Here is a 15,939-nt window from a genome sequence, read left to right as displayed (position 1 = left end):
AGCACACCGATGCCTCCTCATGGATGGGATTACTTTGTAGCACTGTTTCCCATTTAGTTCATTTAGCCGTAGCCGCAAGGTTTGTGAGAGTCCTCAGCATTTGTTCAGCGTCTCTTTGAAGCATGTTGGCTTTGTGGTGGTGAACCCAGTGTTTATTATATTGGTGACACCTTTTTATGGATTTGCTTATTTCATTCCCACGTGTCATACGTAAATATCTGATTTCTTGGTACAGTTCTGGTTTCCTGAAAGCGACTACAGGGTCGTACAAGTGTTTTGGCTTGAATTGTGTTTTCCCACCAGCGATGACATAATCACTGAACCGTGGAGGATAGTTCACGTCTATAATCTGGTCTTCTATCGCATGCTTGTAATGTGGGGTAGAAGATGAAGCCTATTTCTGCAAGATCAAAGCATGACTTTGTGATTCCATACAGCAGTAGTGTTTTTGCTCGATAGACGAAAAAAGGACCTCCACCAAATCATGGTTATTATGAGGCATTTCGAAGACAACTAGAGATCCAGTGCTAGCAAATAATGACACAGAAGTAGTCCAGGATTGATGCTTGGTCACCATACTTCCATGTCGGAGCAGCTAGGGTATCGCCGCAAACATGACCATTTAATAGATGGAGGGTTCTTTTGTCCGTTTCCATTTTCCAAGCTTTTTGCTTTGGCGTGTTCGATGTTGGGCTTAATGCCACTCTTAGTTTTTACTTTGTAGAGATTCTCCAATGCAATTCATATGATCATAGGATCTTCGTTCACTGTAATGGTCTCATCAATAGCGGCCATTGGGGTTTCGATGAAACACTGATTTATCCACACCACAGGGTTCCATTATAAATGCATAATAACCCGATAGGAGCTAACCCAACCATCAGATACTAAACCTTTCGAAGTCATAATATGTGAGTTCAGATTCTTTTGGCTATTAGTGTCTAGGCCTTTTCCAATTTTCATCAGTATCATAAGGCCGTAGGATGGTCTGCCTTTTTGACCTTTAGTCACAGGATTCAGAAACGGTGCTTAATCCTCAATCACAGGCGGAATTGAGGTCCAGGTCTCGTGTAAACGCAAGATGTCAAATTGAGCTAACGGACTTGTTCTAGAGATGTTTGAAACCTCGGGTGTTCCAGCTTCTTACATTTCATAAGGTCTTCAGGCTAGTCGGGTCACTGTTATTGGGGGTTCTTTGTGTTCAATGACCCCGTGAGCCATCCCCAGCTTAACCTATCGTGGTTGATTTGTGATTTAGAGCCCAAGAATTTGAATTCACGTTTCGCGTCTTGTAGGCTTTTGATCATGACCTTGAACCTAACACTTCCTCCTGCTAGATTCTCATGTTCCTCCAAAGGGTGAAAGGGCTTTGGTAAGCTGATTGTACAATTAGCCTGCAATTTTTGGGTTTCTACTTGGCGTGTAGTGATGACAAAAGGTCTAAGATTTACTGCTGGAATGGTCTCGGCTAGACTGGCCTGTTCGGAAATAAAGTCTTTATCATCAAACCCCATGGGCCAGAATAGTTTGACAGTCCAGGATTAGTGAGTGAATGATATTTGACTTGAATTGAAAACATACTCTATCGATTTGGTAATGGAAAATTAATCGCAGTTATATCCTTAGACTCCAGGGAATGTGTAGGAACAGTCTGAACACATTAGAATGATTCATTATCCAGACTGTATTCTTTCCAACAATATACGTAACTTGTCCAAAGGGCACTTATCTACATATTTAGATCTCAAGGGTGGCAAACGGGTATGGGTCGAAGACCTCGGCTCAACTTCTTGTTTCTTAATGATATTGGTGTCTGCCTGGAATTGACAACCTCAGCACATTGAGGTAGCGGGTCGTGAGCAATTGGCTTGGGACCGAACAGCCATCAGTCTGGGTATCAAGACCTTGTTGGTGAGTGGTCCATGAAGGCAACGCTGCTGACCTAGCAGAACAATTTATTGTTGGTTCGTTAGCAGTCGAGGCTCTATTCTGGCGCCTTTGTTCTAATATGAGGAAGGCTAGCTCAGGTAGGTCGTCAGTCGTTGGAGAAAGTAAGACTAGAGCTCTGGTCTGATCTTGTGAGACTACGAAGGGCTTCCTGGTTTTTGGAGGTAGCAGGGGAACCAATATACAGACCAGTTTTCCGGCATCATCTTAGGGCGAGATTACTTCAAGATCACTAGAAGCCTGGGTTTCTATGGTCTGTGGTTGCGTGAGGGATTGCTCTGCTGTTTCAACCACCAAGGGGTCTGTTTCGTTTTTGCAGTGTTGAGTTCCTGCCAGAGTTTGTGGGCACAATAGGGTTGCCGTTTCCTATAGAGTAGGTGAGTCTTTACATTTCTTATGAAGGGACCAGAACATTTTTTTTCTAAAGGTTTTTGCGTTTTTTTTTAGTTTTTATTGTTATGGCTGTTGAAGGCGTTGGTTTTTTTTTTTTTTTTTTTTTAAGGCCTTTGAGGCCTGATTTCTTTTTTTTGTCGAATAGAAGATTTCGTAGTTCTCATTGGATGAGTCCTCTAGTGTGTGGGTCTGTTACTATGAGACTTCCTTTTACATGGTCTAGCGCTCGTGGTAGATCGAGAGCTTTAACAGCAGCAGGGTTGTTTGAAAGGGCACTACGGCAATACGTTGCTCAGTGAACTCATATTTCCAGTCAGGATTGCTGGTAATTGCCGGTCTTCAGGGGTGGTATTCTAGATAGGCACATTTTCCAAGTGCAGTGGATCTGCTGGAATGTGTATGTCACTGGAAAGAGTGGTTTCGATTGGTTGATTTTTCTGATTTTTGTTATTCCTTCAACATTTCTTAGATCGATATTCGGATTTGATGGTATTGTTGGTGGAATTGTTGGACGGTAAGCATCTTCGATTACCACCATGGGGTTCAGATGAGTTTTTTGCTGCATCTTTTCCCCATTTCAGTATTTCTTTATCTGCTTCTAATTGATCTTTTTTGCTTGCTCCTATATCAGACATGTGGTCCACTAGCAAGTTTGGAAGTAACCCTGGCGAATTTGACTCTTGGTCCAGTTTCTTTTGGAGGTTCAATATGAAGGCTTCAAAATGAATCCATTTAGTTTGGGTCATTGCAAACAAGGTCGTCTGGTCTCTATAGTTCTCATTTATCGACTTGTATAGTTTGAGGAACGGGTCTATAGAGATTGTTTGGGCTGACATAAGACTACAATCTAGATCCTCTGTAGTCTAAGTTAGTTCTGTATTTGCCCTTCTAGGCCCTTTGATTTATCTGAGGCTGCTCCAGAGTGGGCCCCTCAGAAGAACAAACAAATCACTGTTGGAGTCATAATCCCAATTATGTTGTTGAAGTTACGGAGTCACTTGATTTGGACGGATAGGTTGACATGTGTGTTCTAATTAAATCAGAGCAGTTGCAAGTTGACTTTTTAGGATGTTTTATACAATTGTGGCAAGAGGTCGAGGAGCAGAAGTTGACCTGATTAACTGAGTCTAGCGGGTAAATCATTTTGGCAGAGGCGAGACTAGCACAGCCTTTGCGACGTGATTGCATGCAATTGGTCTTCATTGTGTTGTACGGCGTTGATACTTTGGGTGTCATGCACCTGTCTGCAGGTTCTGTATAGCTGCTCAAGGTCTTGAGGTGAACTTGGGCACAGAGAAAAGGGGGTACGTTGTACTCTGGTGTTTTTGAGTGTCGTGAGTTTCAGATAGTTCACCTTCTTTGTTTAAAAAGATGTCTTCTATGGTAGAGGTTTCATGCAGTGATAATCCTGGCTTGTGCATATGTTCATAACAGTTGGTGTGGATGCATGCGGGTGCATGGGGTTGGTCTCTTTCCACTGTGGCTCCTGTATGGTTCAAGGTGAGTCTAGGATACTGGTGTGGGGACGTTGTTGTAGCCCAATCGTCCCAGGATTCATTTCGAGCTATCCTTCTCCCGGTTTCGGGACGGTCACTGCGAGTTCCGACTGGCACCGTCTTTACTGAGTGACGAGTCCTTACTGTTTACATGAGCTGCCAGAAACTGAGGCCTCTGCACAAAGTGTGGTGAAGTTGAGGAATGGTGGTAAGGTAGGTCTGGCATTTGAGTGGCATTAGAGAAGGGTTCTGGAAGTAGGGTGTCTAGTAGATGCTGCATGACTCCCTCTGCCTGCTCTCATAGCTAGAGTGGCCTCCTGCAGGGCATCAGTCTCTGCCATAGGATTTACTCCAATGCCCCCTCCTATCTAAGGGTGTCTTGAATCGCAGTGATCCTAGTGGCAGGTCCTGTGTCCATACCGCATTTCTGTCTGGGATGCTATCTGGAACAGAACCCATTCTGCTCCTTACTGACCACGTTTTCTGTAGCAGTGTAGTGTGTACCACTGACTTCTTAACTCTACCGTGTTTTGTTAGCTTGGTATCTCAAAACGTAAAGTTTGAGTGCTCCTTACACAGGTACTTGCCTCATCGGCTCCTCACAATTTGAATGTTTTGTCCATTGGAACTGCTCTAATATCTCGCTTGCCTTTGAACAGTTCACCACCAGCCCTGCTGTGCTTTGCTGAAATTACACGCAAGACTGTTAGACCTTTGCTACAGTCTGCCCCCCCCCCCCCTTAGCTCGGGCCCTGCCCGTTCCTACTGGAGTCTTCGACTTAATGCCACCTATGTTCCTGAGGTCTGTTGTGGAGCCTGTGACCATATATGTATGGATCCTGCAGCCTCAAAGCCCTATCTTTTACCCCTTTTGGATTCTGTCATGACCGAGGTGCCAAGTGCTACAATCGGGGGCAAAAGGCACACAGTAGGCAGCAAACCTCATTGGAAAGGAGTTTGGTGGTGCAACAAAGCCTCAGATAGTGAGAAATGTGATGATGATGTCCTATGGTAATACAAGGAGCAAGATGGTCACTAATTTATTATTTTTTTTAGCTGTGGTGGAAAAATGTTTGACCTTATGAACGTTCCATGTTTGCATACACGGTGGATTGATTGTATGGCAGGGAACATGTTCATATGGGGACCATGTGCATGTCACAATTGCGCACTTCTTCAATATGTAACTCGCCTCGTCTCTTGGTGATAATGGGCACTACATTTATATTCTAGGTGTTTGCCCACTATGATTTAATGAAGAGCTACAGCCAGTCATTATATCCACTCGGCAGCTAAACATTCACGCAGCCAATCGGATTAACACATTTTTTTCCTGAACCTTAGAATAGAACCGTCTCCCTTATACGGTGCTAACAGGCCAAGACTATAGTATGCATGAACACAATCTGAATTTTTTTCTAGAATCTGAGACAAAGGCTAGATCGCACTTGTTGGCTGTCATAAAACCAGATTTAAACCACCTGCGTAAGACTCGATATTTATTAGATAACATTTTAATTTAAAAAGTTCTACATCCTGAGGGCCAACCTGTCTCAATATTACATAATCGGTTACTGCATGCAACGGGGTGGGGGGTGAGTGGAGATGCATGGGGAGGATGGGTGTGTTGTATGCAGCTCGACAGATAATGGGTGTATTGGCCACTTTTACTTCCTAAAAATGGGCAAATACTCAAAAAATGGGAAATGGACACACATGACTTTGTGTCCCTGCTTCCGCTCGCACAGCGCCATTAATGTTTGGACCAGCAGTGCACGCAGTACCACACAACGAAATTGCTATTAATACTGCCTTGATTGGAAGAAGTAAACTTGTATCTTTTAATGTACTTGAATTACGAGGTGCAAAGAAATGATTTCAAACATTTCCATTTCCCAGTTAAAACATATTTTTACTTGGTTATAAATTGCTCCCAATGGAAATTGGGCTTGCTTTTTACTCCCTAAAAATCATTTTACTCCCAACTTTAAAAAAAAAAAATGGGGAAAAATGCTCCCACTTCAAAATCTTATCTGGAGCACTGGTTGTATGTAAATGCCAACCATTTGCTTTGCCGGGCGTATGTAAATGCCCCATTGAAAAATCGGTTTGTCTTTTTATTGTATAATTATGTACATATTTATCGGTCTAGTTGCAGTGGGAAGATACTTTTTTGGTTGGAAACTGTCACTTTCACTGATCTAAAAGAAAGGAACAGGCTAGGGAGCAAATCTGTACTGAGATCCTTCATCCCACCCTACGAAACCTCCCCCCACCATTCCCTCCGCAACCCCCACCCTCTCCCAGGACCCCACACACATCTTTTGGCCAAGTTGGAGTAATAAGCACATCATTCGGTTCTGCAATTGTTTACAAAATGGGGCAATAGTAGGATCCAGGTTTCCCTTATTTTGGGGGGTGTAACGTCCCACATCCCCGTCACCCCAATTAAAAACCACTTCCTGGTGAAGGCTTCTTTATAGCCTGCTTGACTGACATGCTCCCCATCTTTTTACAAAATCATGTAAGGTGCGGTTTGTATTTGGCCTTGTCGAAGTGTGTTGATCTGAAATGCTATGGCTTTGTCTCAATTCCATCAAAAGGGTTTCAACTGGGCATCACCCACCTATAAGGGTAAAAGTCACGTCTCAGTGACAGTGTCTTGTATTTACTAATACAAAAAGTGTACACCACCTATGGAAGGCAGTGTGATTTTTGTTTTTTGGCTTATTTAATTTGTATGGCCACTTTGTACATTGGTGCAATGTAATGCACTCCTGCGGATTACTAAATTTAACTTTTTAAAAAAAATCTTATTTTAGGGACACTGCAGGACAAGAACGATTTCGAACCATCACCACAGCATACTACAGGGGTGCAATGGTAGGTACAAAATATTTGATATTTCACCATCTGTTATAAGCATCACATTTACAAATGAGTAGAGCCGCTTAGTCTCTTTAGCATGTGTTCGACAACCACGATGTGTGCGGCACAAGAACTCTTCTGTAGTTGAATTCTGAAATGTAAATCTGTGTAGCATACCATGAATCCTCCTTTCAATCACACTGACCTTTAATTCTTTAAAAAAGGACAGTCTTTTCTCAGCTGTATGAATGTGATCACTGCAATGAAGAGTGTGGGCTGCAGAAGTACAGATCCGTGCCTCATCTATGCATTGAAGTCTACAGGTGTTGAGATCACTGTTAGTTTAAGCATAAGTAGGGGAAACCTGGTCACCCAGCCTTCATCTTTGTTAATCAGATGTTCGAAAGGTGTATGCCTCGAGTGCACATTTCACTTGGGATGTTGTAGAAAACATTTGACTGGCACCCCTTTGTGGTCTAAAGTTCTTAAAGGCTTGTTTGACCTGTAGTGCTTGCAAAAGAAAAGGACAGTTTGTGTTTTTGCAAGTGGTCATGGTTTCCGAAGGAGCATACCACACAGCAAGGCTTGTTTTACAGAGGGGCTTTTTGATTTGCCATCTGGTAATATTTACAGTGGGTTTTTGGTTGGATTCACATGGGTAGTGTACAAGTAGGTTGTATTTTGTTGCATTCCTGCAGATGTTTTTGGGGTTGAAGTAGAGCGCTTTCAATGTGCCCTCCATGTTGCTGGCAAGCCATAGAAGTCACTGCAGAGTTTTAATGTTTACTTTAGCTGCAGAATCCTGTGCCACTTAATGTTTGAAGGTTAATGTTGAGTATGTTCGTGAGAGTCAGGCAAGCATTTGTCAATCCCTGCTACTAGCATTTGGCCTTGTCAAGGGATGAAGTGGTGGACACCTTGAGTGTGTGGTAGTGATGGTGAGATGCTAACCAGATGTTAAAATGGAATCTGGCCTGGTGGACCGTTTTTTTTATTTTTTTTTATTTAGGAGACCACCCTAGTTGTAAGAACTCTGAGAGGTTAGCCAAAACCCAACCAAGGTAAATGCGGAGAGCAGTCGAGGCTTTTCTCAGAGTGGGAGTGGGGTCAGGCCCTCAATGAGTCCACACAATAATGGAATTTAGACCAGTATGTATAAAAATACTATTCTAGTCCTTCTACACACACTGAAAATGAAACTAGTAGGTGATATTATCGCATATATATATATATATATATATATCACCATAGGTTCATAAATGCTTTCAAATGGCTTATTCAACACATAAGGTAAGTAAACTAATGCTGTAGGTGATGGAACCAATTCAGTATCGGTAACTTCATCAGTCCAGTCTCTGAGGGGAATGAGGCCTTGTGCCCAAAAAAACCACAGGAGCCACAATGGTTCTCAGCAGAGTCGGTCTTTGCAGGGAAGTTAGAATGTACTTGTGTTGGTGATAATTTTCTCAGAATATATTTAAAAAAATGTTACTAAGGTAAGTAATTGTGTTATCCTTCATAAACTACCCATGTTCGCTGTTTAATAGGCATTGGAATGGAAGGTTATAAGACAAAGGGACTTGTTCCCTATGATATATGGTGGCCGGGTGGGGGGGGGACTACCAGTGAGAGCTACCCAGGAGCTGCAGGTGCAAGGTTTCTTCCGGTCAGGTACAGTAGCAAGATGCAAACCCTGTCGATGTGCAAGATTCACTGATGCAAACCTCTTCAGGGCACTTCAAAAGACTGGCGGTGAGTGCCAGCAATGATCACTGTACACAGGCCTCCTTCCAGTCATGGTTGTAGAAGCTTCTCTTGGACAGGATCCCTTGATGCTGAGATGCTGAAATCGGGGAAAGCGACTTGTATCGCAAGCTGGCGACCACCAGGGTGCAGCCGTGGAATAGCGACTGTTGTGGTGAGGTAGTCACGAGAGAGGTGGTCAGTTGACTTGTTGGACCCGGACACTTCTGAAGGTTCAGGATGTCTGGATCATCAATGTCTGGATCATCAAACGTCGCGACTAGTTGGTCTCACTAGTCGTGCGCTGAATCACCGCTCAGGGTCTGCAATCAGGTAGTACAACAGAGCTTTACCAGGTCAAATGCAGGAAGGGATGCCAGCTGTTAAGAGGGATTCTTGGCTCCAACACTTATCTGAAGAATTGGCTGGAGGAGTTCTCCTCTTATCCAAAATGTAGGCTGCAAGCAAGTCCACTAATGGTAAAGATCCGCACCATTGAAACAGCCAGTAGTTGTCCCTTCAGGCCTAACTGTTTTCACGCATGCCCCACATCTAGGCTTTCTGGCACCATGGATGTGGAATGGGACTACAGTCGCACCCCCTTCGTCGGGAGGGGGGGGGAGGAACCACTAGCCTGCGAAAGCAGCAGCTTCCTAGGTCAAGTGCATGACCTTATATGGGATTTCCTGACCTGGCAATGCAAACTACAATCTGGCCAAAAAAGAAGCGGATATCTCGTGGCACAGCCGTTCTAGGGCACCAGCCATGGTTGGGCAGTAAACGCAAATGAGCACACTAAAAATAAATAATGCAAACATTGTCAAAGAAAATGGATCTGCTTCCACCAGCTTGTCTATAGGCACAAATAAAGTGACCATAAAAATGTAATAAACTAGGGTGATATAAACACAACACCATTGCGTTGCACGGTAAGATGCTTTGTGCAATGTTAGTCATATTTGCAAAAGGGGAACAGTTTCCCAGTATAGATAATTTTCCCCATAACAAATGAGCAAATTCCCCATAACGGATCCGCGCAAGGGAAGTGAAGCTGAAGGATCGTTCACCATGGACTATGCTGACTGGGTCTCAAGGGAGCTGTAGTCCAAAACATGTGGATAGCTAAAGGATGCAAACCCCTTGTCTGCAGTATCAACAAAGTGTTGGTTTCTTAGGAGGTTTCATCCCAGATTATGAGAATGGCACTCTTGGTTTGTGCTCAAAAAGCAAACTAGGATTACTTTGTCAAAGGTTGTGTGTCGAGCACAGCTATTACTGATATGACTTCAGTGTAGTATCATTATGCCATCTCTGCACACCTCTTTATCCCACAGACCGTACAGAGATGTTCTCAACAGCTACTTCAAGCTTGTGGCTGCAGTTTTATTACGCCAAGCAACATCATGCTATCATGCTTGTATTGACCCCTGTACTGTGGACACGGATCTTATTTGGTTACCTTGAAGCCTCGACACCCCTCCCCCCACCCCGAGGATACAGGACTAGGTAATCCAGCCTCTGTCTGTGTGTGGTGGTGGAGGTAACTTGATTTAGGTGCCTATCCACATAATCCGGGCGATGTGCACTGTACATAACTGGTACTAGTACTGTGACAATTGTGACAGTGTGGTCTTATGGTCACATACATGACAACTGTAAAAGTTGGTTGTAATCAACGGGAGGTAGGTGTATGTGATCTAGAAATGCATTAGTAGAGGCAGCTTGAGGATGACTGGAAATTAAAGTGTGTTGGAATACATACAATTGAATACATACAATTTCTCCTATCAACTATTTGCCAAGATGAGCTCAACTAAGACTACTACAGGCATTTCTGGACCACCCCCATTGAAGAGAAGAGGTGGGGGTCAGGCGGGTGCATGACCTGCACCAAGACTGGTATCCTTGGCGGTATAAATGCTTAGATACTGTCTCACCAAAGAAGGCCAAACCAGCAAGGTGGATGGAGGACCACCAGTAGCCAAAAACCTAACCCAAGATCAGCCCTGGACAGAGCATGGCCAAATATGGTCCTTTTTTTTAAATGCAAAAATGGCAGGAAATCCACCAGCAGGCAAGCAAACCTACTTGTCCGAAAAGTGCAGTAGAATCTGAGATTGGGTGCATGGCTGGCATAAGGCAGCCCACAATCGCAATGCGGCAACGGACCAAGGGCTAGGAGGCCAGCCCATCTGGCTGGCTCTAAATCTGCCACTCAGCCCAGACCACATCCACAGAATGTGTTATGGCCAGCCCTGGGACTGTCTGGTCTAAACCAGACCAACTCAGTATGGAGGGTGCGTCACTGGTCTTGCAAGAGCCCACATTGGCACAATTGCCATTTTAGGCCTACCTCATGGTTTCCCTGAATAAAGGAGGCCCCTTAAACAAAATGTCAGAGAATAGGACTAAAAAGACTATTTGTACCCCAATGGCTGCCATAAAGTAACATCGGGCTACCAATGAAGTTGATCCGCTTGCACCCTTGATGGAGAAAAAACAGTTGCCACCAACCTACCTGCTACCATCAGTGTAGGTGGATCTAATTGTTCTAGGACAGTGTGCTTAAGGATCACGTTGTGGGTATGGGAGCCTAAAGGGGGACACAGGGACATGAATATTTTGAATGCGTAAAAGAAAATGGGGTTGTGCTGGCAGGGGGCTGAGTAGAAGACCATCTGATAACCGAAATAGGCCAGTGTTGCAAACCAAAAGCCAATGGGACCCTAAAAGGGCCCTTGGAATTCCCAATAATTGAATTGTCTCAACAGAACCTCTTCACTGAGCCCCGTCCCATACCTGATCTAAGGTGGTCGGCACGGTTTTGCTTTGCTCCTTTGTGATCTAGGTCATACTAGTCTGCCTCTTCCCCCTTCCCGCCCACCCCCCTTAACTCTTTCATCCAAGCTGCTCATCCTTCCCAGACAGGATCTAGAACACAGGTCTCTGGATCTCAGACACGGTCTGCACACTTGCCTGATCTGCGGGTTTCAGCTGGCCTCAAGCTTAGAAATTGCTTGGAGTAGCAGTCTTGCCAGCTACTCTCTTCCTGAAGCTCTGTTCCTGGTCTGTCTGCAGTTTCTACTATTGCTGGGGGAGGAGCACTGGTAAAAAAAAAGAAACAGCAGCAGCAGAGTAGCAGTCTTGGCAGTCTATGGACACCATGGACCCTGACGCTCTCTGCCCCAACCCGGAGTTCCGCCTCCGGGTGCGATTGAAAAATTTGTGTAAATGGAAAAAATTGAGCAGGGAGCCACAAAGACGTCCCTTTGGCCGTTGAGACAGTTGGGGGTTTCCCTTCTGCACAACAATTTTCCGGTACCTTGCTGGATAAAACGGAAGCAAGACTTTTTGTGGGAAACGCCCACCCACACCCTTTGCTATAAAGTTCTGAAGAATTTTTCGTCCTGCCAGGACGAGTGTCGTGAGATTCCTATGTTGAATCTAATCAACGTGCTGCACAACATAGGGGGCCGCTCCAACGTATTGGCGGGTTGCGTCTCACCCATTTGCTTTTCCAACGTTGCCCCTTTCACCTGCCTCCTGACCCCGCTTTCGATCCTCCTGGTTCCCCGTGCCCCAAGTTCTCACTTGGCATTGATGTGCTGGCTCTGCCTCTTGGAGGGGAGGCAGTGTCGGCCTCCGCCGGTGGACCTGGGGAGGTGCAGGGTTACGAGGGCAGGGTTTAGGGGCAATTTGCCGGTGAGCGACCAGTGGGCAGGTTCTGCAGGGTCCGTGGAGTGCAGTCTTCATGGTGAGGGAGACTTGGCGTTGGCTGGCGGACTCTTTGCCTTTCGGGGAGTCGGGTGTCACCCTTTCAGATTGCTCAGCGGCTGATCTGGAGCCCATTGTTGAGCGGGCGAAGGAGTCGCCTGATGCCGAGGCAGCTCGAAGAAGGCACCCAAAGTGACAAGGTTTACTTTGAATTCCAGTAAAAGTACACGTTGGATCTATGGGAAATCACACGCAAGGAAACCTGAGCCTTGGCAACGAGTTCGCTTTGGCTTTAACCAGCATCAACAACGATACTCCAGATTAATCTGTAGTGTCTGGCAGCTCATTAGAGGATACTCCTTATAAAATCGGCAAAGGAGACACCAACAAAAGACTCCTGGTGAAATTATCCCAGAAAAAACGAATACGGAAACAAACTGACTCTGCCTACCTACAAAAGAAAAGGTTCAAAAAGAAAAGCAGACCTAATTGCCTCAGTATTCAAAATCACCAACCAATTAACCAAGAAAGAACACCACTGAAAAAGCTGGCAATCGAGAACCCCTGTCTGCCAGCTCTTTAAAAGACTTCTTCAACAAGCAGTCGGAAAGAAAGTTTGACAAAATAGCGGAGCTCTCAGATGCGGAAATTTTTAGAAGCGGCACAGGAGCCTCAGACTCACTAAATTTCGGAAAACAGACAAATGCAGCCACAGACGCCCTCAGTAGGCAAGAGCCTGGGGATGTCCCCAGAGGCCACTCCGAATCACCTTCGCTGAGTTCACACTGCACAGCAGCGGAAGTACCCCAAAATGGGAGAGATGCTGCTCTAACGCCAAGTAATTCGACCCCTAAAAGTTTGGAGCAACAAGACAAACCACTCTATGCACCTTTGTTTGCTGAAGAACGGCCAACGCTAGATAAGGATGAAAGCTTTCTGCTTACGAAAGGCCGGCCGGTAGAAGATTCGAACAGTTTCCTGCGAGGAAACACTTCAGAATTCTCCCCAAAACCTTTCATAGGCGTTTTGCCTTTTGGACAACAGTCTCCCAGCTGCCCCCTCAAAGGGGGGGCAAAAACACTCAAATTACAACTTCCGAATTACAACCAATGGGCAAACCAACACCTATACCAAGCCTCTCTGCACGGAGAGACTCGCTATCATCATTATCCATTTCGCTCCCAAGAAACAGAAGATTAAGTGAAGCGCCCCGGTCTGTAATAAAAGATACACCGTAAAAAAAAGACCTCTTTTCGGTAATGTCAGCAATTACGATAGCCTTAGCTCCCTTCAGCAAATTGTACGAGTCGCTCAACGATACACTAGTACGATGTCTGCATTGATGCACATATTAATTTCTAGAAGGCTACATAACCGCCATGGAGCAATGACTCAGACGCTTCTCACACGAACACCAAAATAAACGAGGAGTATTCCATTTAGTACCTGCGAATTGGCCAGTTCTTATGACTTGGGCACTCCAACCCTAACGGTCTCGCACGACCTTCATCAAAGGGATAATAAAACTCAAACCGATCTAGAGCAAAATAAGATCACTCCAGGCACCCTGGGACAAAACAGAGAGCAGGTACCTTGTAAGAAGCTAAAAGGGAATAGCCCTAGACTAGAAAAGAGATCATTCTGCATCGAACAACTGCGTCATCGAAGATGATTTGATGCTACTCTGTGGAGCCTGGGTGTACGATCGCCGCAGAAAATCTATCAAATGATGACACCAATAGAGATTTTCCCATTTTTGAAAATCCAAAATCGCAATTGAAAGAAAAACCGACAAATAGATGACAACTCATCCTCCAATTCCATCCTGCGGAGGCTACAGGCCTCGAAACAGCATGGCCAGAGAAATCTTGTAAACCAATACCAGCTCCGAGGAAAACTTACCGAAAAGATAAAACCAGTGAGAAAAAGTCAGTGCTGGACAACTCACAAACACTGACAAGATGATTGATACATTCCAGCACTTACATAACGAGCAGGAAGACTCATCCATGGAAGCACGTGTGAAAAATTGGAAGTGTTCTCCCTTTATCTAGCTATATCAACAAAGGGGCCCACAAGTACTGCTCGTGCGGGCACACTGGACGACTCTAAAAACTTCCATACTTTGGAGGACCGCTGCAAAAAACTTAATACAAAAAAAAAACTGCGGGGGTGCAAAAAGGCATCTGCTCCCAGCCTAGAAAGGAAGAGAGCTAAGCCAAGACACTACCACACTATGGCTAGAAACATGCCCAATCAGAAATGTTCACCTAAAGGAGGGCATAGGAGAGAACATTCAAAAGAGGGATCCAAACTGGAGTTCACGATATGACGATTTAGGAGGTCACATCCCTCCACATTCTTTACCCCTGAAGCTGTGTGAAGAAAACGGATGTAAAAACAAAACCTGAACATAAAGGAGCTGAAAGTACCTGGACCTTTAAATTGGAACAACTATGGAATAACAGAGAATATATTGTCCTAAACAGGAACAGTGATAAACCTATTCCACTGTATCCCAAACCTGCAGCTTCTAAGAACTGAAGATCTGAAAATAATAGAGCCGGGACATAAGGGCGACAAAGCAACATCTTTTTTGCACACAAGTCTTATGTTTTCCACAAGTAAGGCGGTTATCAGAAACTTCTAAAGATTGGGATTTGACCTTACAGTTGTAACGGACAAAACACAACTTAAAGCTGCCTTATCCCAACCTAACGATGGTGGGCAACTTCCAAGTGACCACAAAGCTAAATCTAGCTACACCAATAAGACAAGGGTGTCACTCAAAGCAAGAAAATCTAATGGTCGGACCGTCAGTCAACCCTCCTGACATTACCCAAGTAATCACTTGAAAGCCACAACAAGCAAAAGGGAGTGGGCCTTGAAATCTGGTCCTACGTTGACACATGTAAAGTCTCCACCGCCTTTAACTAAAATGGTCATCTCGGCCCCAAGGACCGATCCGAAACTGAAATTCTCCCTCCTGGCCCGATGCTAAAAATTAAGAGGACAATCACTCGGGACCTTCCACTGACTGCTTCAAAAATCCAGGAAAAGGACAAATCTGCCCCTTTGCAACAACTTTGGGCCTGGATCCCAAAAACGTTCACGGGCCATTTAAGATAATAGCAATGCGAAATCCTCCAGAGCCCAGCCAACTGGGCAGTACGTACGACCACCAATTCCTACAGCGCTGAGACTCTGCTCATGGAACACGCGAGGCTTCCAACATTTGACCGTCGCAGGTGACGTAAACCTATGATCTTTCGACGTTATCTGCCTACAAGAAACTTGGCTGGTTGAAAAACCAGCCCTAGATGGATATGCCTTAGTGTTCACATCAGCAAAAAAAGGTGACAAAGGACGACCTTCTTCAGACCTACTACTGGCAATTTGTTCGGGCAGTGGCCTGAACTTGAGAAAAACGTTGGTCGCTAATCTCTCCTTGCAGGAATTTCTTGTATCCTCGGAACATCGGGGAAAAGGCGACGCAACACCTGTGATAATCATGAACACCTATTGGAACCCCCAAGCGATTTCCAACATAAGCTATCGAAGGCTGATGAAAAATGTGATAGTTGAACACCAAGTATTTCATATAGTAATCTGTGGAGATCTGAATGCTATATGTTGAAAAAAGCGCAAACACATCCATCTGTGGGCAAAAGCTCCCTAGTTAAAGAGAGGAATTGGTTTCTCCTTTTGTTGATCTAGCTTGAAGTTCGAATTTGCCCTGGGTGGACGCTATGTCTTTCAACAACCACACAGCAAGAGG

At 44.8% G+C, this 15,939-nt stretch overlaps 1 protein-coding gene across 1 annotated transcript in view; it reads left to right on the top strand.

Moving 5' to 3' along the window:
- Positions 1–15,939, top strand: part of RAB8A (RAB8A, member RAS oncogene family) — a 262,885-nt gene that overhangs the window by 72,231 nt on the left and 174,715 nt on the right. The window contains exon 3 of the mRNA XM_069649328.1: positions 6,659–6,719. Within this exon, the coding sequence (XP_069505429.1) occupies positions 6,659–6,719 (61 nt within the window). The remainder of the gene's footprint in view (positions 1–6,658; positions 6,720–15,939) is intronic.

This window comes from Ambystoma mexicanum, chromosome 1p, assembly GCF_040938575.1.
Source record: "Ambystoma mexicanum isolate Mex_15411 chromosome 1p, UKY_AmexF1_1, whole genome shotgun sequence".
Taxonomy (NCBI): Eukaryota; Metazoa; Chordata; class Amphibia; order Caudata; family Ambystomatidae; genus Ambystoma; species Ambystoma mexicanum.
This window is presented reverse-complemented; position numbering and strand designations above follow the sequence as displayed.